The following is a 21562-nucleotide window of genomic DNA, read 5'->3' on the forward strand; positions in this document are numbered from 1 at the left end:
TGAGTGGTTTACTACTGCGTTTAGTGGTCAGATGCTGCCAGGTGTTTTGAGCTTAGGTGGGATTTCTACTAGGTGGCAATAGGAAGTCAATGGGGCTTCATCCCGGTGTGAAAGAGTGATTGTTCTGTCTAATTGGCGGGTCACTTCTGCTGTGAACCCTGTGGTCACATGTTCACTTACCTGAGGCGAAGGCCACGCCCAGACAGGTGGTGAACCCTGTGATGGCCAGGATGTCATCAAAACTCCCAGCAGCCATCAGCAGAGTAGGGATTCCCTTCTCCACGCCGTAGCCATCCTTCTGGAGCAGCAACATGGAGGGCACAACCACCGCTGGAGATACAGCACTCAGAACAAACCTAGAGAGAGAGAGAGAGAGAGAGAGAGAGAGATAGAGAGAGAGAGATAGAGAGAGAGGGAGAGAGAGAAATAGAGAGAGAGAGAGAGAGAGAGACAGAGAGAGGGAGAGAGAGAGACGGAAAGAGAGAGAGAGAGAGATAGAAATAGAGAGAGAGAGAGAGACAGAGAGAGAGAGAGATGGAAAGAGAGAGAGACGGAAAGAGAGAGAGAGAGAGACGGAAAGAGAGAGAGAGACGGAAAGAGAGAGAGAGAGTCGGAGAGATAGAGTGAGAGTGAGAGTGAGAGTGAGAGCGAGAGCGAGAGAGAGAGACGGAAAGAGAGAGAGAGACGGAAAGAGAGAGAGAGACGGAAAGAGAGAGAGAGACGGACAGACAGACAGACAGACAGACAGACAGACAGACAGACAGACAGACAGACAGACAGACAGACAGACAGACAGACAGACAGACAGACAGACAGACAGACAGACAGACAGAGAGAGAGACAGACAGACAGACAGACAGACAGACAGACAGACAGACAGACAGACAGACAGACAGACAGACAGACAGACAGACAGACAGACAGACAGACAGACAGACAGACAGACAGACAGACAGACAGACAGAATGAGACATCAGAGAAAGAGAGAGAGGGGGGGGGCAGATGAGCAGAGAGTGAGCTCATGGGCTCCTGAGTTAGAAAATATATAATTAGAGTTGGATAAAGGTAGATAAACTTTTCACAAGGATTTATACAGGATAATAACCTCAACATTAAAATCTTCAATCCAAAGTAAAATTCCACACCTAAAACCTTGATTTGGGACAACAACAAAAAACTTCTAACAAACCAAAACCTGCTGAGGAAACACAGCAGAACCTGGAAATACCATCCAACACTGAGTGAGTAATGTTCAGTCTGAACCTGTAAATACCCTCCAACACTGAGTGAGTAATGTTCAGTCTGAACCTGTAAATACATCCAACACTGAGTGAGTAATGTTCAGTCTGAACCTGTAAATACATCCAACACTGAGTGAGTAATGTTCAGTCTGAACCTGTAAATACATCCAACACTGAGTGAGTAATGTTCAGTCTGAACCTGTAAATACCATCCAACACTGAATGAGTAATGTTCAGTCTGAACCTGTAAATACCATCCAACACAACACTGAATGAGTAATGTTCAGTCTGAACCTGTAAATACATCCAACACTGAGTGAGTAATGTTCAGTCTGAACCTGTAAATACATCCAACACTGAGTGAGTAATGTTCAGTCTGAACCTACTTCTGAAGACCAAAAGTAAAAGACAATAATCTCTTGTTAATTCTGTTTTATAAAGCTTAATAAATAAGTATACTAAGCTACCAAGCTGCTAGGATAGAACAGACCTGGCTGTAACTTCAATTAGCACTGACAATGGCAGTAGAGTTTCCCACCCCCAAAGCCCCCCACCCCCCAACCCAAATGCAGAGGCCGTTGAAGCCCCCATGGTGTCAGAAATAGAGAGATAAAATGGATCACTTACCTTTGATGATCTTCGTATGGTTGCACTCACAAGACTCTATGTTACACAATAAATGTTTGTTTTGTTCGATAAAGTCCCTCTTTATATCCAAAAACCTCCGTTTTGTTGGTGCGTTTTGTTCAGTAAACCATTGGCACAAAGCGCGGGCACAGCAGGCAGACGAAACATCTAAAAAGTACCATAAATGTTCGTAGAAACATGCCAAACGATGTTTACAATCAATCCTCAGGTTGTTTTTGTCATAAATAAATCGATCGTATTTCAACCGGAAAATATCTCCGTCAATAGAAAAGGAAAAAGAAAGAAATAACCTCACGGTCCCCGGTCATGCGCTGGACACATGTCTGGACGTTTCCACTGTCCTCTCATTGAAAGTGGTGTTTCTCCCTCATTTGTCAGAGTAAAAGCCTGAAACAATGCCTAAAGACTGGCCACATGTAGTGGAAGCCATGGGATCAGGTCATAAGTCTGTATGGTGGATAGGCTTTCAATGGAAAAACAGCCATTTCAAAATAACTTCCTGGATGGATTCTCCTCAGGTTTCCGCCTGCCATATCAGTTCTGTTATACTCACAGACATATTTTAACAGTTTTGGAAGCTTTAGAGTGTTTTCTATCCAGATCTATGCCTATCCTAGCTTCTGGGCCTGAGTATCAGGTAGTTTACTTTGGGCACCTCATTCATCCAAACTACTCAATACTGCTCCTGGTCCCAGAAAGGTTAAGAGGACAAACTTTTTCCCAAACACAAATTGTCTAAATTCTGATGCCCAAACACCAGACATGCCCTGGAGCTGTCAGAGGACAGACTAGGGTCCCCCAGCCACATCATAAGGGGCACAAATGACCTGAGGGCCCAGCAGGAAAGGATGGCCACAGCACTCAAGGGAGTGATTGAAAAAGCTTCTTCTACTTTCCCCAATGCACAAGTGATTATCTCCACCTTGCTACCATGAAAATACTTCCACCCTGCCACCATACAGCGGGTAAATGTAAACATTTCCCAGGACTGTGCCTCAAAAACCTAATGTCTACCTGGCCCACCACTCCACCCCGAACAGCCTTTATGACCAGGTTCTCCTCTACAAGGCAGCAATCACAACTTTTCCCAGGACCCTGAAGGACGTCACGCTCAACCGTAGCCCCAGTAGCCCCAGCACCTCACACAGGAGCCCCAGACCAGCAAGACACCCTCCTAAATCTACCAGACCCCTCCTGAAGGACCTGCACTGAGAGAACCCACCCCAAGAGGACCTACACCCAGACCACTTCACACTTCAGTGAACATTTAAGTTGCAGCCAGGTCAGTTCTGTCCTAGCAGCTTGGTAGCCTTATTAGCAGCCACACCTAAATCAGCTAAGACCACCCCAAGCAAACCCTGACCACACCCTATAGAGGCCCCCCCATATCACACCTATGCCCCTTCTGCCCCCCCCCCCCCCATGCTCACCACCCCTGTGGCAAGGACCTCAAAATAACAGCAGGACATATGCCCAGGCCGTGAGCAGAGCAACAGGCCCAACCCCCACTAATACACCCGCCCAAGCCCCATCCTGCACCAGGCCCAACCCCCACTAATACACCCGCCCAAGCCCCATCCTGCAACAGGCCCAACCCCCACTAATACACCCGCCCAAGCCCCATCCTGCAACAGGCCCAACCCCCACTAATACACCCGCCCAAGCCCCATCCTGCAACAGGCCCAACCCCCACTATTACACCCACCCAAGCCCCATCCTGCACCAGGCCCAACCCCCACTATTACACCCACCCAAGCCCCATCCTGCACCAGGCCCAACCCCCACTATTACACCCACCCAAGCCCCATCCTGCAACAGGCCCAACCCCCACTATTACACCCGCCCCAGCCCCATCCTGCAACAGGCCCAACCCCCACTATTACACCCGCCCCAGCCCCATCCTGCAACAGGCCCAACCCCCACTATTACACCCGCCCAAGCCCCATCCTGCAACCTAAGAGGTATGTATCAGATGCTCAACATGCTCTGCTCACACCTACTGTGATGGTCCGGGCCTAAACCACATGAAAACACCACTAGACACTATGGAACACAAAGCTTTTACTATCTCATCCTGGAATATACAAGGTCTGAGGTCATCTGCCTTTGGCCTAAAGAGCAGGAACCCAGACTTCATCAAAGAAATTGGAAATACAGACACGGTCATCCTACAAGAAACATGGTATAAAGGAGACGGACCCACTGGTTTCCCTCTAGGTTACAGAGAGCTGGTAGTCCCATCCACCACACTACCAGGTGTGAAACATGGTATAGATGAGACGGACACACTGGTTGCCCTCTAGGTCACACTACCAGGTGTGTGGTATAAAGGAGACGGACCCACTGGTTGCCCTCTAGGTTACAGAGAGCTGGTAGTCCCATCCACCACACTACCAGGTGTGAAACATGGTATAAAGGAGACAGACCCACTGGTTGCCCTCTAGGTTACAGAGAGCTGGTAGTCCCATCCACCACACTACCAGGTGTGTGGTATAAAGGAGACGGACCCACTGGTTGCCCTCTAGGTTACAGAGAGCTGGTCGTCCCATCCACCACACTACCAGGTGTGAAACATGGTATAGATGAGACGGACACACTGGTTGCCCTCTAGGTCACACTACCAGGTGTGAAACAGAGAAGAGACTAAGGACTATGCTAATTTGGTATAGAGCAGACCTAACCCACTCTATTAAATAGTCAAAACAGGAACATTTTACATCTGGCTGGAAATTAATAAGGAAATGATCTCAACAGCTAAAAATGGCCTCATGTGTGCTACCTACATCCCCCCAATAGAATCTCCTTTAAAACCTTTTCTCAATAGGGGGGCGCCATTTCAACTTTGTAAAAAATCGTTCCCAAATTAAACTGCCTCGTACTCAATTCTTGCTCGTACAATATGCATATTATTATTACTATTGGATAGAAAACACTCTCTAGTTTCTAAAACTGTTTGAATTATATCTGTGAGTAAAACAGAACTCATTTTGCAGCAAACTTCCTGTCAGGAAGTGAGAAATCTGAAATCGGGGGCTCTGTTCCAGGGTCAGTTTATTAATTTGCATGTAATCTATGGGTCTACATGCACTGCATACGCCTTCCCCTAGATGTTAGTAAGCAGTGAGAATTGGAATGGGGTGTCTAGGTAGATCTGAGGCCGAACAAGAGCTCTTGGAACCGGGGGTGCAGTCTTTTGAACGTTCGTCATGGCGCGAGACAGACCTCAGGATTTCGTTCTGAAAAGCTATTGTTATAGGCGTTAGATATATCCGGCTCTGATTTTATTCGATATACGTGTTAAAAACATCATAATGTAGTTATTTTAAACCGAGTTATATCAGTTTATATCAGTATATTGCGATTTTCGGGATTTTCTTTGTGCTGCGTTCTGGGGATTTGGACACGTCTGAACCACATGGCTAATGTTTGCTGCTAATTCCACAGTTGAAGACGACATTCTACAACCGAGCAACGATTATTCTGGACAAATGACAACTTGTACAAGATTCTGATGGAAGCTCATCAAAAAGTAAGAACTATTTATGATGTTAATTTGTTGTTCTGTTGAAAAATGTGAAACTACTATTCCGCCATTAATTTCGGCGCGGTCTCGCTTTAACGCACGCTGTATGTCGTAGTAACGTTAATTTAAAACATCTAACACAGCGGTTGCATTAAGAACTAATGTATCTTTCATTTGCTGTCCAACCTGTATTTTTTAGTCAAGTTTATGATTAGTTATTGATTAGATTAGGTGCCTCTCCCAAGATTTCTCCCGACATTTTGTTTGCAGTTTGGCTACTATTCTCATTGTATAACCACGATTTGTGCCGCTAAATATGCACATTTTCGAACAAACCATATATGTATTGTGTAGTATGATGTTATAGGACTGTCATCTGATGAAGTTTGAGAAGGTTAGTGAAAAAATTAATATATTTTGCTGGTTTATTCGTTATCGCTACTGTTGGCTTGAATCAATGCGGTTGTGTGGTTGGCTATTGTAGTAAGCTAATATAATGCTATGTTGTGTTTTCGCTGTAAAACACTTAAAAAATCTGAAATATTGTCTGGATTCACAAGATGTTTGTCTTGAATTTGCTGTACACCGTGTATTTTTCATAAATGTTTTATGATGAGTATTTGGGTATTTCATGTTGGTTTCTGTAGTTATTCTAGCTGCTTTGGTGAGAGTTGTGATGGTGGCTGCAATGTAAAACTATGATTTATACCTGAAATATGCACATTTTTCTAACAAAACATATGCTATACAATAAATCTGTTATAGGACTGTCATCTGATGAAGTTGTTTCTTGGTTAGTGGCTATTTATTTCTTTATTTGGTCGAATTTGTGATAGCTACCTATGCAGTAAAAAAATGGTGAAAAAAGAAAGTTGGGTCTTTTGCTATCGTGGTTAGCTAATAGAAATACATATTGTGTTTTCCCTGTAAAACATTTTAAAAATCAGAAATGATGGCTGGATTCACAAGATGTGTATCTTTCATCTGGTGTCTTGGACTTGTGATTTCATGATATTTAGATGCTAGTATTTACTTGTGGCGCTATGCTAGGCTATGCTAGTCAGCTTTTTTACTGATGAGGGTGCTCCCGGATCCGGGATGAGTACCAAGTAGAAGTTAACGATGACAGCTTCTCCATCCTGGAGGGGGAGATCAACCATTTCCAGGCTCAGGGACATGTAGTAGTCTGTGGTGACCTAAATGCCAGAACTAGACAAGAACCTGACACCTTCAGCACACAGGGGGACAAACACCTACCTGGAGGTGACAGCATTCCCTCCCCCATATGCCACCCTAGATACAACTATGACAACATAACCAACAAAAACGGGTCACAACTCCTGCAGCTCTGTAGGACGCTGGGTATGTACAGTTGAAGTCGGAAGTTTACATACACTTACGTTGGCGTCATTATAGCTCGTTTTTCAACCACTCCACAAATTTCTTGTTAGCAAACTATAATTTTGGCAAGTCGGTTAGGACATCTACTTTGTGCATGACACAAGTCATTTTTCCAATAATTGTTTACAGACAGATTATTTCACTTATAATTCACTGTATCACAATTCCAATGGGTCAGAAGTTTACATACACTAAGTTGACTGTGCCTTTAAACAGCTTGGAAAATTCCAGCTTTAGAAGCTTCTGATAGGCTAATTGACATCATTTGAGTCAATTGGAGGTGTACCTGTGGATGCATTTCAAGGCCTACCTTCAAACTCAGTGCCTCTTTGCTTGACATCATGGGAACATCAAAAGAAATCAGCCAAGACCTCAGAAGAAAAAGTGTAGACCACCACAAGTCTGGTTCATCCTTGGGAGCAATTTCCAAATGCCTGAAGGTACCACGTTCATCTGTACAAACAATAGTTTGCAAGTATAAACACCATGGGACCATGCAGCCGTCATACCGCTCAGGAAGGAGATGCGTACTCTGCGTACTCCGCTCAGGAAGGAGATGCGTGTCTCGTAGAGACAGACTTTGGTGCGAAAAGTGCAAATCAATCCCAGAACAACAGCAAAGGACCTTGTGAAGATGCTGGAGGAAACAGGTACAAAAGTATCTATATCCACAGTAAAACGAGTCCTATATTGACATAACCTGAAAGGCCGCTCAGCAAGGAAGAACCCACTGCTCCAAAAGCGCCATAAAAAAGCCAGACTACGGTTTGCAACTGCGCATGGGGACAAAGATCGTACTTTTTGGAGAAATGTCCTTTGGTCTGATGAAACAAAAATAGAACTGTTTGGCCATAATGACCATCATTATGTTTGGAGGAAAAAGGGGGAGACTTGCAAACCGAAGAACACCATCCCAACCGTGAAGCACGGGGGTGGCAGCATCATGTTGTGGGGGTGCTTTGCTGCAGGAAGGACTGGTGCACTTCACAAAATAGATGGCATCATGAGGATGGTATACATGATGTGGATATATTGAAGCAACATTTCAAGACATCAGTCAGGAAGTTAAAGCTTGGTCGCAAATGGGTCTTCCAAGTGGACAATGACCCCAAGCATACTTCCAAAGTTGTGGCAGAATGGCTTAAGGACAACAAAGTCAAGGTATTGGAGTGGCCATCACACAGCCCTGACCTCAATCCCATAGCAAATTTGTGGGCAGAACTGAAAAAGCGTGTGCGAGCAAGGAGGCCTACAAAACTGACTCAGTTACACAAGCTCTGTCAGGAGAAATGGGCCAATATTCACCCAACTTATTGTGGGAAGCTTGTGGAAGGCTACTCGAAACGTTTGACCCAAGTTAAACAATTTAAAGGCAATGCTACTAAATACTAATTGAGTGTATGTAAACTTCTACTTGAACGCTCAATCATGAGGCATCAAAGCCAAAGGAACTGAATAATAAGAAATGCTATAGATGGAAGGAAAGTAGTGTGGAAATCTACCAAAAAACAATTTGGCAACGACACATTCAATCCCTTTTAGACAACTTCCTGGACAAAACGTTTCACTGTAATAGTGAAGGCGTAAACTTGTCAGGGGAAAACCTAAACAGGATATTTGACCTCTCAGCTTCCCTGTCAAATCTAAACAGTTCAAGCAGACAACCTGAGAAAATGAACAACAATGACAAATGGTTTGATGAAAAATGCAAAAACCTAAGAAAGAAATTGAGAAACCTGTTCAACCAAAAACATAGAGACCCAGAAAACCTGAGTCTACTCCTTCACTATGGTGAATCACGAAAACAATACAGAAATACACTACGGAAAAAGAAGGAACAGCACGTCAGAAATCAGCTCAATATAACTGAAGAATCCATAGAATCTAACCACTTCTGGGAAAATTGGAAAACACTAAACAAACAACAACACGAAGAGATATCTATCCAAAAACGGAGATGTATGGATAAACCACTTCTCCAATCGTTTTGGCCCAATAACAACGAACAAATAGCAATAACTTATTCATAATCAAATATCAATCAACTATTAAAGACTACCAGAACTTGTTGCACTGTATAACATTTGAAATGTCTCTATTATTTTGGAACTTTTGTGAGTGTAATGTTTACTGGTCATTTTTACAGTTTACTTCACTTTTGTTTATTATCTATTTCACTTGCTTTGGCAATGTTAACATATGTTTCCCATGCCAATACAGCCCTTAAAATAAATTGAATTGAGAGAGAGAGAGAGAGAGAGAGACAGATAGAGCTAATGTTGTCTCGAGGTAACACTGTGTTGAGGTGTGTGTTTACCCCAGTATGAATCCCCAGATCCAGGGCAAGCCCATCAGGAAGTGAGACATCACAGCTACTGTCGATGCCTCCACTGTACACGGTCCTACTGCCAGTCGCACACACACCCCCTTGAGTCTGCGGAGAGCCTGTTGAACACATACTCCTTTAGCTGTAAAACTCCATAGACTCTCTCTCTCTCTCTCTCTCTCTCTCTCTCTCTCTCTCTCTCTCTCTCTCTCTCTCTCTCTCTCTCTCTCTCTCTCTCTCTCTCTCTCTCTCTCTCTCTCTCTCTCTCTCTCTCTCTCTCTCTCTCTCTCTCTCTCTCTCTCTCTCTCTCTCTCTCTCTCTCTCTCTCTCTCTCTCTCTCTCTCTCTCTCTCTCTCTCTCTCTCTCTCTCTCTCTCTCTCTCTCTCTCTCTCTCTCTCTCTCTCTCTCTCTCTCTCTCTCTCTCTCTCTCTCTCTCTCTCTCTCTCTCTCTCTCTCTCTCTGTGTGTACCGAAGGGTTGAGGCCCAGTCCAGCACGGGTCAGTATGATGGCCAGAGCGATATTCCTCAGAGCTGCTGACCAGGCCTGCTCAATTTGGACCGCCTCCGTTACATACGGGACGTTACGCAGCACCAGACCTGCCAGCAACATACCTGTATATAAAAACACAGCATCAGTTACAAACGGACGAAACCTGCAGGTAACATGCCTGAGAGGCACACAAGTTTAGTATGAGTTTAGTCGTTCTGTGTGGCTGAGTTGGCAAGAGCATCGAGCTGCAAACACCAGGGTCCTGTGTCTGCTGGGGCCATAATCCTTTTGTCCTCATCCATCTACACACAATAACCCATAATGACATCACAATACCCCCTAATGACATCACAATACCCCATAATGACATCACAATACCCCATAATGACATCACAATACCCCCTAATGACATCGCAATACCCCCTAATGACATCACAATACCCCATAATGACATCACAATACCACATAATGACATCACAATACCCCATCATGACATCACAATACCCCATAATGACATCACAATACCCCATGATGAGAAAACGGAGCTCCACCTGTGGTAAATTCAATTGATTGGACATGATTTGGAAAGGCACAGACCTGTCTATATAAGGTCTCACAGTTGATAGTGCATGTCAGAGCATAAATCAAGCCATGAGGTTGAAGGAATTGTCCGTAGAGCTCTAAGACAAGATTGTGTCAAGGCACAGATCTGGGGAAGGGTAGTAAAACATTTCTGCAGCATTTAAGGTCCCTAAGAACGCAGTAGCCTCCATCATTCTTAAATGGAAGAAGTTTGGAACCACCAAGACTCTTCCTAGAGCTGGCCGCCCGGCCAAACTGAGCAATCGGGGTAGAAGGACCTCAGTCAGGGAGGTGACCAAGAACCCGATGGTCACTCTGACAGATCTCCAGAGTTCCTCTGTTGAGATGGGAGAACCTTCCAGAAGGACAACCATATCTGCAGCACTCCACCAATCAGGCCTTTGTGGTAGAGTGGCCAGATGGAAGCCACTCCTCAGTAAAAGGCACATGACAGCCCGCTTGGAGTTTGACAAGATTGAACTCTTTGGCCTGAATACCGAGTGTCATGTCTGGAGGAAACCTGGCAAACCTGGCATCATCCCTACGGTGAAGCATGGTGGTGGCAGCATCATGCTGTGGGGATGTTTTTCTGCAGCAGGGACTGGGAGACTAGCCAGGATCGAGGGAAAGATGAACGGAGCAAAGTACAGAGAGATCCTTGATGAAAACCTGCTCCAGAGCGCTCAGGACCTCAGACTGGGGGCGAAGGTTCACCTTCCAACAGGACAACGACCCTAAGCACACAGCCAAGACAACGCAGGAGTGGCTTTGGGACAAGTCTCTGAATGTCCTTGAGTGTCCCAGCCAGATCCCGGATTTGAGCCCGATCAAACATCTCTGTAGAGACCTGAAAATAGCTGTGCAGCGACGCTCCCCATCCAACCTGACAGAGATTGAGAGGATCTGCAGAGAAGAATGGGAGAAACTCCCCAAATACAGGTGTACCAAACTTGTAGCGTCATACCCAAGAAGACTTGAGGCTGTAATCGCTGCCAAAGGTGCTTCAACAAAGTACTGAGTAAAGGGTCTGAATACTTATGGAAATGTGATATTTTAAAACAGTCCCATTCTTCACGTAAGTCAGATGAAACATATACAGCACTGACTAGTGGAACGTACCAAGTAAAGGGGGGAAGGGGGGCAGTGTGGGGAGTTGGATCAGTCCGACCAGTTTTCCTCCACACACAGCACAGAGAAACAAGATGATGATGCCGAACAGATTCCCCCCTGGATAACACTCCTTCTCAGCGATGGACCAGACCACACCAAACAACAACGCTCCCAGACACACTAGAGAGAGGGAGACACACAAAGGGTTAACACACACTAGATAGAGGGAGGGACACAAAGGGTTAACACACACTAGATAGAGGGAGGGACACAAAGGGTTAACACACACTAGATAGAGGGAGGGACACAAAGGGTTAACACACACTAGATAGAGGGAGGGAGACAAAGGGTTAACACACACTAGATAGAGGGAGACACACAAAGGGTTAACACACACTAGATAGAGGGAGGGACACAAAGGGTTAACACACACTAGATAGAGGGAGGGACACAAAGGGTTAACACACACTAGATAGAGGGAGGGACACAAAGGGTTAACACACACTAGATAGAGGGAGGGAGACAAAGGGTTAACACACACTAGATAGAGGGAGGGACACAAAGGGTTAACACACACTAGATAGAGGGAGGGACACAAAGGGTTAACACACACTAGATAGAGGGAGGGACACAAAGGGTTAACACACACTAGATAGAGGGAGACACACAAAGGGTTAACACACACTAGATAGAGGGAGGGACACAAAGGGTTAACACACACTAGATAGAGGGAGGGACACAAAGGGTTAACACACACTAGATAGAGGGAGGGACACAAAGGGTTAACACACACTAGATAGAGGGAGGGACACAAAGGGTTAACACACACTAGATAGAGGGAGGGACACAAAGGGTTAACACACACTAGATAGAGGGAGGGAGACAAAGGGTTAACACACACTAGATAGAGGGAGGGACACAAAGGGTTAACACACACTAGATAGAGGGAGGGACACAAAGGGTTAACACACACTAGATAGAGGGAGGGACACAAAGGGTTAACACACACTAGATAGAGGGAGGGACACAAAGGGTTAACACACACTAGATAGAGGGAGGGAGACAAAGGGTTAACACACACTAGATAGAGGGAGGGACACAAAGGGTTAACACACACTAGATAGAGGGAGGGAGACACACAAAGGGTTAACACACACTAGATAGAGGGAGGGACACAAAGGGTTAACACACACTAGATAGAGGGAGGGAGACAAAGGGTTAACACACACTAGATAGAGGGAGGGACACAAAGGGTTAACACACACTAGATAGAGGGAGGGACACAAAGGGTTAACACACACTAGATAGAGGGAGGGACACAAAGGGTTAACACACACTAGATAGAGGGAGGGACACAAAGGGTTAACACACACTAGATAGAGGGAGGGAGACAAAGGGTTAACACACACTAGATAGAGGGAGGGAGACAAAGGGTTAACACACACTAGAGAGAGGGAGGGACACAAAGGGTTAACACACACTAGATAGAGGGAGGGAGACACACAAAGGGTTAACACACACTAGATAGAGGGAGGGACACAAAGGGTTAACACACACTAGATAGAGGGAGGGACACAAAGGGTTAACACACACTAGATAGAGGGAGGGAGACACACAAAGGGTTAACACACACTAGATAGAGGGAGGGACACAAAGGGTTAACACACACTAGATAGAGGGAGGGAGACAAAGGGTTAACACACACTAGATAGAGGGAGGGAGACAAAGGGTTAACACACACTAGATAGATAGAGGGAGGGACACAAAGGGTTAACACACACTAGATAGAGGGAGGGACACAAAGGGTTAACACACACTAGATAGAGGGAGGGACACAAAGGGTTAACACACACTAGAGAGAGGGAGGAATCAGATCAACTTTCAGTTTAACATTGTCAGCTGGATATCGCACTAGTCAGCAATTTATATCAAACTGAATGTCTTAATCATTAATGATTTGATCCACAACACACACACACACACACACACACACACACACACACACACACACACACACACACACACACACACACACACACACACACACACACAGAGATATGCCAGGAGTCCAGTCTTTAAACAGTGGTTCAGTACCTGTGGTGATGAGATATGCCAAGAGTCCAGTCTTTAGACAGTGTTTCAGTACCTGTGGTGATGAGATATGCCAGGAGTCCAGCCTTTAAACAGTGTTTCAGTACCTGTGGTGATGAGATATGCCAGGAGCCCAGACGGAGCCTTTAAACAGTGTTTCAGTACCTGTGGTGATGAGATATGCCAGGAGTCCAGTCTTTAAACAGTGTTTCAGTACCTGTGGTGATGAGATATGCCAGGAGTCCAGCCTTTAAACAGTGTTTCAGTACCTGTGGTGATGAGATATGCCAGGAGTCCAGTCTTTAAACAGTGTTTCAGTACCTGTGGTGATGAGATATGCCAGGAGCCCAGTCTTTAAACAGTGTTTCAGTACCTGTGGTGATGAGATATGCCAGGAGTCCAGTCTTTAAACAGTGTTTCAGTACCTGTGGTGATGAGATATGCCAGGAGTCCAGTCTTTAGACAGTGTTTCAGTACCTGTGGTGATGAGATATGCCAGGAGTCCAGTCTTTAAACAGTGTTTCAGTACCTGTGGTGATGAGATATGCCAAGAGTCCAGTCTTTAGACAGTGTTTCAGTACCTGTGGTGATGAGATATGCCAGGAGTCCAGCCTTTAAACAGTGTTTCAGTACCTGTGGTGATGAGATATGCCAGGAGCCCAGACGGAGCCTTTAAACAGTGCTCCAGTGGGGCGATCCGGAAGGGGGTGGAGTTAGAAACGATCACTGTGATGTCATTACACTTCGTCTCCTCTCCCATGGTGCACTGGGCATTCGCCACGCCCACAGCCTAGGGGGGTCAGAGTTAATCGTGTCTGTGTTCCAAAATACACTATATTTCCTATATAGTGCACTACTTTTGACCATAGCCCAGTGAGTAGATAGTGCACTACTTTTGACCAGAACCTAGTGAGTAGATAGTGCACTACTTTAGACCAGAGTCCAGTGAGTAGATAGTGCACTACTTTTGACCAGAGCCCAGTGAGTAGATAGTGCACTACTTTTGACCAGAGCCCAGTGAGTAGATAGTGCACTACTTTTGACCAGAGCCCAGTGAGTAGATAGTGCAGTACTTTTGACTAGAGCCCAGTGAGTAGATAGTGCACTACTTTAGACCAGAGTCCAGTGAGTAGATAGTGCACTACTTTTGACCAGAGCCCAGTGAGTAGATAGTGCACTACTTTAGACCAGAGTCCAGTGAGTAGATAGTGCACTACTTTTGACCAGAGCCCAGTGAGTAGATAGTGCACTACTTTTGACCAGAGCCCAGTGAGTAGATAGTGCAGTACTTTTGACTAGAGCCCAGTGAGTAGATAGTGCACTACTTTAGACCAGAGTCCAGTGAGTAGATAGTGCACTACTTTAGACCAGAGTCCAGTGAGTAGATAGTGCACTACTTTAGACCAGAGTCCAGTGAGTAGATAGTGCACTACTTTTGACCAGAGCCTAGTGAGTAGATAGTGCACTACTTTTGACCAGAGCCCAGTGAGTAGATAGTGCACTACTTTTGACTAGAGTCTAGTGAGTAGATAGTGCACTACTTTTGACCAGAGCCCAGTGAGTAGATAGTGCACTACTTTTGACCAGAGCCCAGTGAGTAGATAGTGCACTACTTTAGACCAGAGTCCAGTGAGTAGATAGTGCACTACTTTAGACCAGAGTCCAGTGAGTAGATAGTGCACTACTTTTGACCAGAGCCCAGTGAGTAGATAGTGCACTACTTTTGACCAGAGCCCAGTGAGTAGATAGTGCACTACTTTTGACCAGAGCCCAGTGAGTAGATAGTGCACTACTTTTGACTAGAGCCCAGTGAGTAGATAGTGCACTACTTTAGACCAGAGTCCAGTGAGTAGATAGTGCACTACTTTAGACCAGAGTCCAGTGAGTAGATAGTGCACTACTTTTGACCAGAGCCCAGTGAGTAGATAGTGCACTACTTTTGACCAGAGCCCAGTGAGTAGATAGTGCACTACTTTTGACCAGAGCCCAGTGAGTAGATAGTGCACTACTTTAGACCAGAGCCCAGTGAGTTGATAGTGCACTACTTTTGACTAGAGTCTAGTGAGTAGATAGTGCACTACTTTTGACCAGAGCCCAGTGAGTAGATAGTGCACTACTTTTGACTAGAGTCTAGTGAGTAGATAGTGCACTACTTTTGACTAGAGCCCAGTGAGTAGATAGTGCACTACTTTTGACTAGAGTCTAGTGAGTAGATAGTGCACTACTTTTGACTAGAGCCCAGTGAGTAGATAGTGCACTACTTTTGACTAGAGCCCAGTGAGTAGATAGTGCCCTACTTTTGACTAGAGTCTAGTGGGTAGATAGTGCACTACTTTTGACTAGAGCCCAGTGAATAGATAGTGCACTACTTTTGACCAGAGCCCAGTGAGTAGATAGTGTACTACTTTTGACCAGAGCCCAGTGAGTAGATAGTGCACTACTTTTGACCAGAACCCAGTGAGTAGATAGTGCACTACTTTTGACTAGAGTCTAGTGAGTAGATAGTGCACTACTTTTGACCAGAGCCCAGTGAGTAGATAGTGCACTACTTTAGACCAGAGCCCAGTGAGTAGATAGTGCACTACTTTTGACTAGAGCCCAGTGAGTAGATAGTGCACTACTTTTGACTAGAGTCTAGTGAGTAGATAGTGCACTACTTTTGACCAGAGCCCAGTGAGTAGATAGTGCACTACTTTTGACTAGAGTCTAGTGAGTAGATAGTGCACTACTTTTGACCAGAGCCCAGTGAGTAGATAGTGCACTACTTTTGACCAGAGCCCAGTAAGTAGATAGTGCACTACTTTTGACCAGAGTCTAGTGAGTAGATAGTGAGTAACAGAGTAACTCCCTGTATATAACTGAATCAGAGTAACTCCCTGTATATAACTGAATCAGACTAACTCCCTGTATATAACTGAATCAGAGTAACTCCCTGTATATAACTGAATCAGAGTAACTCCCTGTATATAACTGAATCAGAGTAACTCCCTGTACATAACTGAATCAGAGTAACTCCCTGTATATAACTGAATCAGAGTAACTCCCTGTACATAACTGAATCAGAGTAACTCCCTGTATATAACTGAATCAGAGTAACTCCCTGTATATAACTGAATCAGAGTAACTCCCTGTATATAACTGAATCAGAGTAACTCCCTGTATATAACTGAATCAGAGTAACTCCCTGTATATAACTGAATCAGAGTAACTCCCTGTATATAACTGAATCAGAGTAACTCCCTGTACATGACCGTATATGACAGTGAAGGCTAGGTCCTCAGTGGTGTTTAAACCTCTCCTCAGGGACACCAGATGCTTCAAAATGTTGTTTTAGGCCTCAACCACTTCCTCTATTCTGTATTATTAGCTGACAAGTTGAATCATGTTTGCTAGCTGTGGTCTTGTACACAGACAGACAGACAGACAGACAGACAGACAGACAGACAGACAGACAGACAGACAGACAGACAGACAGACAGACAGACAGACAGACAGACAGACAGACAGACAGACAGTATAGATAGACACCCAGTTAGACAGTCAGACAGACAGACAGTATAGATAGACAGACATACAGTATAGACAGACATACAGTATAGATAGACAGACAGTATAGACAGTATAGACAGACAGACAGACAAACATTATAGATAGACAGACAGACAGACAGTATAGATAGACAGACAGGCAGACAGACATGCAGTATATTCAGACAGACAGACAGACAGACAGACAGACAGACAGACAGACAGACAGACAGACAGACAGACAGACAGACAGACAGACAGACAGACAGACAGACAGACAGACAGACAGACAGACAGACAGACAGAGAGGATAGATAGATAGATAGATAGATAGATAGATAGATAGATAGATAGATAGATAGATAGATAGATAGAGAGATAGAGAGATAGAGAGATAGAGAGATAGAGAGATAGATAGATAGATAGATAGATAGATAGATAGAGAGATAGAGAGATGCTATAGTACCTCAGTGTCTTTATGTTGTTCTCCATCCTCCTCCATTCGAGAGTAGCGCTTACTGTCCAATTCCATCTCTGATGCTCACACAGGTGTGATAACATAGACACACTGACCATTTGATCAGAAATACACACTCACACACAACTGATGTCCAACACTGACAGCCAGAGAGACAATGGAACAACAGCAGTCAATGACTGATGTCCAACACTGACAGCCAGGGAGACAATGGAACAACAGCAGTCAATGACCGATGTCTCACACTGACAGCCAGAGAGACAATGGAACAACAGTCTGTGCCTTCTCATACACTGATGAGAGTGACTGCGTGTGTGTGAGCGTGTGTGTGTGTGTGTGTGTGTGTGTGTGTGTGTGTGTGTGTGTGTGTGTGTGTGTGTGTGTGTGTGTGTGTGTGTGTGTGTGTGTGTGTGTGTGTGTGTGTGTGTGTGTGTGTGTGTGTGTGTGTGTTAGCCAGTCAGAAAGCCAAAGATGTACACATGTCATCCATGTCATTGAGGTTCAACCAGGTGACCAAAACAATACTGACAATAACAGTCTGTTATTATACTGTTGAGCCCTGCCTTGTAACAGTATAATCATCGAATCAGGCACACACACACACACACACACACACACACACACACACACACACACACACACACACACACACACACACACACACACACACACACACACACACACACACACACACACACACAGAGAGAGAGAGAAAGAAGATAAAGAGAGGGAAGAGAAAAGAAGAAGGGAAAGATCTACATAGAGGTATGTAGAGGTATGTAGAGGTATGGTAAACACAGATATATAGAGTTATGTAGAGGTATGTAGAGGTATGTAGAGGTATATAGAGTTATGTAGAGGTATGTAGAGGCATATAGAGGTATATAGAGTTATATAGAGTTATGTAGAGGTATGTAGATGTATGGTAAACACAGATATATAGAGTTATGTAGAGGTATGTAGAGGTATGTAGAGGTATATAGAGGTATGTAGAGGTATGTAGAGGTATGTAGAGGTATATAGAGGTATGTAGAGGTATGTAGAGGTATGGTAAACACAGATATATAGAGTTATGTAGAGGTATGTAGAGGTATGTAGAGGTATATAGAGGTATGTAGAGGTATGTAGAGTTATGTAGAGGTATGTAGAGGTATGTAGAGGTATGTAGAGGTATGTAGAGGTATGTAGAGGTATATCGAGGTATGTAGAGGTATGTAGAGGTATGTAGAGGTATGGTAAACACAGATATATAGAGTTATGTAGAGGTATGTAGAGGTATGTAGAGGTATATAGAGGTATGTAGAGGTATGTAGAGGTATGTAGAGGTATATAGAGGTATGTAGAGATATGTAGAGGTATGTAGAGGTATATCGAGGTATGTAGAGGTATGTAGAGGTATATATAGGTATATAGAGTTATGTAGAGGTATATAGAGGTATGTAGAGGTATATAGAGGTATATAGAGGTATGTAGAGGTATGTAGAGGTATGTAGAGGTATGTAGAGGTATATAGAGGTATATAGAGGTATGTAGAGGTATATAGAGGTATGTAGAGGTATGTAGAGATATATAGAGGTATATAGAGTTATGTAGAGGTATGTAGAGGTATGGTAAACACAGGTATGTAGAGGTATGTAGAGGTATATAGAGGTATGTAGAGGTATGTAGAGGTATGTAGAGGTATAGAGAGGTATGTAGAGGTATATAGAGGTATGTAGAGGTATGTAGAGGTATGTAGAGGTATATCGAGGTATGTAGAGGTATGTAGAGGTATATAGAGGTATATAGAGTTATGTAGAGGTATATAGAGGTATGTAGAGGTATATAGAGGTATGTAGAGGTATGTAGAGGTATGTAGAGGTATATAGAGGTATGTAGAGGTATGTAGAGGTATATAGAGGTATGTAGAGGTATATAGATGTATGTAGAGGTATGTAGAGGTATATAGAGATATATAGAGTTATGTAGAGGTATGTAGAGGTATGTAGAGGTATGTAGAGGTATGTAGAGGTATATAGAGGTATGTAGAGGTATGTAGAGGTATGTAGAGGTATGTAGAGGTATATAGAGGTATGTAGAGGTATATAGAGGTATGTAGAGGTATATAGAGGTATATAGAGGTATGTAGAGGTATATAGAGGTATGTAGAGGTATATAGAGGTATGTAGAGGTATGTAGAGGTATATAGAGGTATGTAGAGGTATGTAGATGTATGGTAAACACAGGTATGTAGAGGTATGTAGAGTTATGTAGAGGTATGGTAAACACAGGTATGTAGAGGTATGTAGAGGTATGTAGATTTATGTAGAGGTATATAGAGGAATGTAGATCTACATAGAGGTATGTAGAGGTATGTAGATGTATGTAGAGGTATGGTAAACACAGGTATGTAGAGGTATGTAGAGGTATGTAGAGTTATGTAGAGGTATATAGAGGAATGTAGATCTACATAGAGGTATGTAGAGGTATGTAGAGGTATGTAGATGTATGGTAAACACAGGTATGTAGAGGTATGTAGATGTATGGTAAACACAGGTATGTAGAGGTATGTAGAGGTATGTAGATGTATGGTAAACACAGGTATGTAGAGGTATGTAGAGGTATGGTAAACACAGGTATATAGAGGTGTGGTAAACACAGGTATGTAGAGTTTTGGTAAACACAGGTATGTAGAGGTATGGTAAACACAGGTATGTAGAGTTATGTAGAGGTATGGTAAACACAGGTATGTAGAGGTATGTAGAGGTATGGTAAACACAGGTATGTAGAGGTATGTAGAGGTATGGTAAACACAGGTATGTAGAGGTATGTAGAGGTATGGTAAACACGGGTATGTAGAGGTATGGTAAACACAGGTATGTAGAGGTATGGTAAACACAGGTATGTAGAGGAATCAGAATTTATATATATACAGTGCCTTGCAAAAGTATTCATCCCTCTTGGCGTTTTTCCTATTTTGTTGCATTACAACCTGTAATTTAAATAGATTTTTATTTTGTATTTCATGTAATGGACATACAGAAATTAGTCAGAATTGGTGAAGTGAAATAAAAAAAAATGCTTAAAAAAAGAAATGAAAAAGTGGTGGGTGTATATATATTCACCCCCTTTACTATGAAGCCCCTAAATAAGATCTGGTGCAACCAATTACCTTCAGAAGTCACATAATTAGTTAAATAAAGTCCAGCTGTGTGCCAGCTAAGTGTTAGTCACATGATCTAAGTGTCACATGATCTGTCACATGATCTCAGTATATATACACCTGTTCTGAAAGGCCCCAGAGTCTGCAACACCACTAAGCAAGGGGCACCATGAAGACCAAGGAGCTCTCCAAACAGGTCAGGGACAAAGTTGTGGAGAAGTACAGATCAGGGTTAGGTTACAAAAAAATATCAGAATCTTTAAACATCCCACAGAGCACCATTAAATCCATTATTAAAACATGGAAAGAATGTGGCACCACAACAAACCTGCCGAGAGAGGGCCGCCCACCAAAACTCACGGACCAGGCAAGGAGGGCATTAATCAGAGGTGCAACAAAGAGGCCAAAGATAACCCTGAAGGTGCTGCAAAACTCCACAGGGAGATTGGAGTATCTGTCCATAGGACCACTTTAAGGCGTACACTCCACAGAGCTGGGCTTTACGGAAGAGTAGCCTGGCGCAAACGCAACACCTCTCATCACCCCGAGAACACCATCCCCACAGTGAAGCATGGTGTTGGCAGCATCATGCTGTGGGGATGTTTTTCATCGGCAGGGACTGGGAAACTGGTCAGAATTGAAGGAATAATGGATGGCGCTAATTACAGGGAAATTCTAGAGGGAAACCTGTTTCAGTCTTCCAGAGATTTGAGACTGGGATGGAGGTTCACCTTCCAGCAGTACAATGACCCTAAGCATACTGCTAAAGCAACAATCGAGTGGTTTAAGGTGAAACATTTAAATGTCTTAGAATGGCCTAGTCAAAGCCCAGACCTCAATCCAATTGAGAATCTTTGGTATGACTTAATGATTGCTGTACATCAGCGGAACCCATCCAACTTGAAGGAGCTGGAGCAGTTTTGCCTTGAAGAATGGGCAAAAATCCCAGTGGCTAGATGTGCCAAGCTCATAGAGACATACCCCAAGAGACTTGCAGCTGTAA

General features: G+C 43.9%; 1 protein-coding gene across 1 annotated transcript; it reads right to left on the reverse strand.

Moving 5' to 3' along the window:
• Window positions 1-180: 180 nt before the first annotated feature.
• LOC120039005 (sodium/hydrogen exchanger 9B2-like) lies at window positions 181-17471 on the reverse strand (the record flags this gene model as incomplete). Its single annotated transcript, XM_038984535.1, has 6 exons — window positions 17406-17471; window positions 14046-14202; window positions 11331-11501; window positions 9609-9751; window positions 9131-9258; window positions 181-356 (listed from the first exon to the last, which is right to left on the reverse strand). Coding segments are annotated over exons 1-6 (841 nt in total), but the record flags the coding sequence as incomplete, so codon positions are not given.
• Between the last annotated feature and the right edge of the window lie 4091 nt (window positions 17472-21562).

This window comes from Salvelinus namaycush, unplaced genomic scaffold (assembly GCF_016432855.1).
Source record: "Salvelinus namaycush isolate Seneca unplaced genomic scaffold, SaNama_1.0 Scaffold2478, whole genome shotgun sequence".
Classification (NCBI taxonomy): Eukaryota; Metazoa; Chordata; class Actinopteri; order Salmoniformes; family Salmonidae; genus Salvelinus; species Salvelinus namaycush.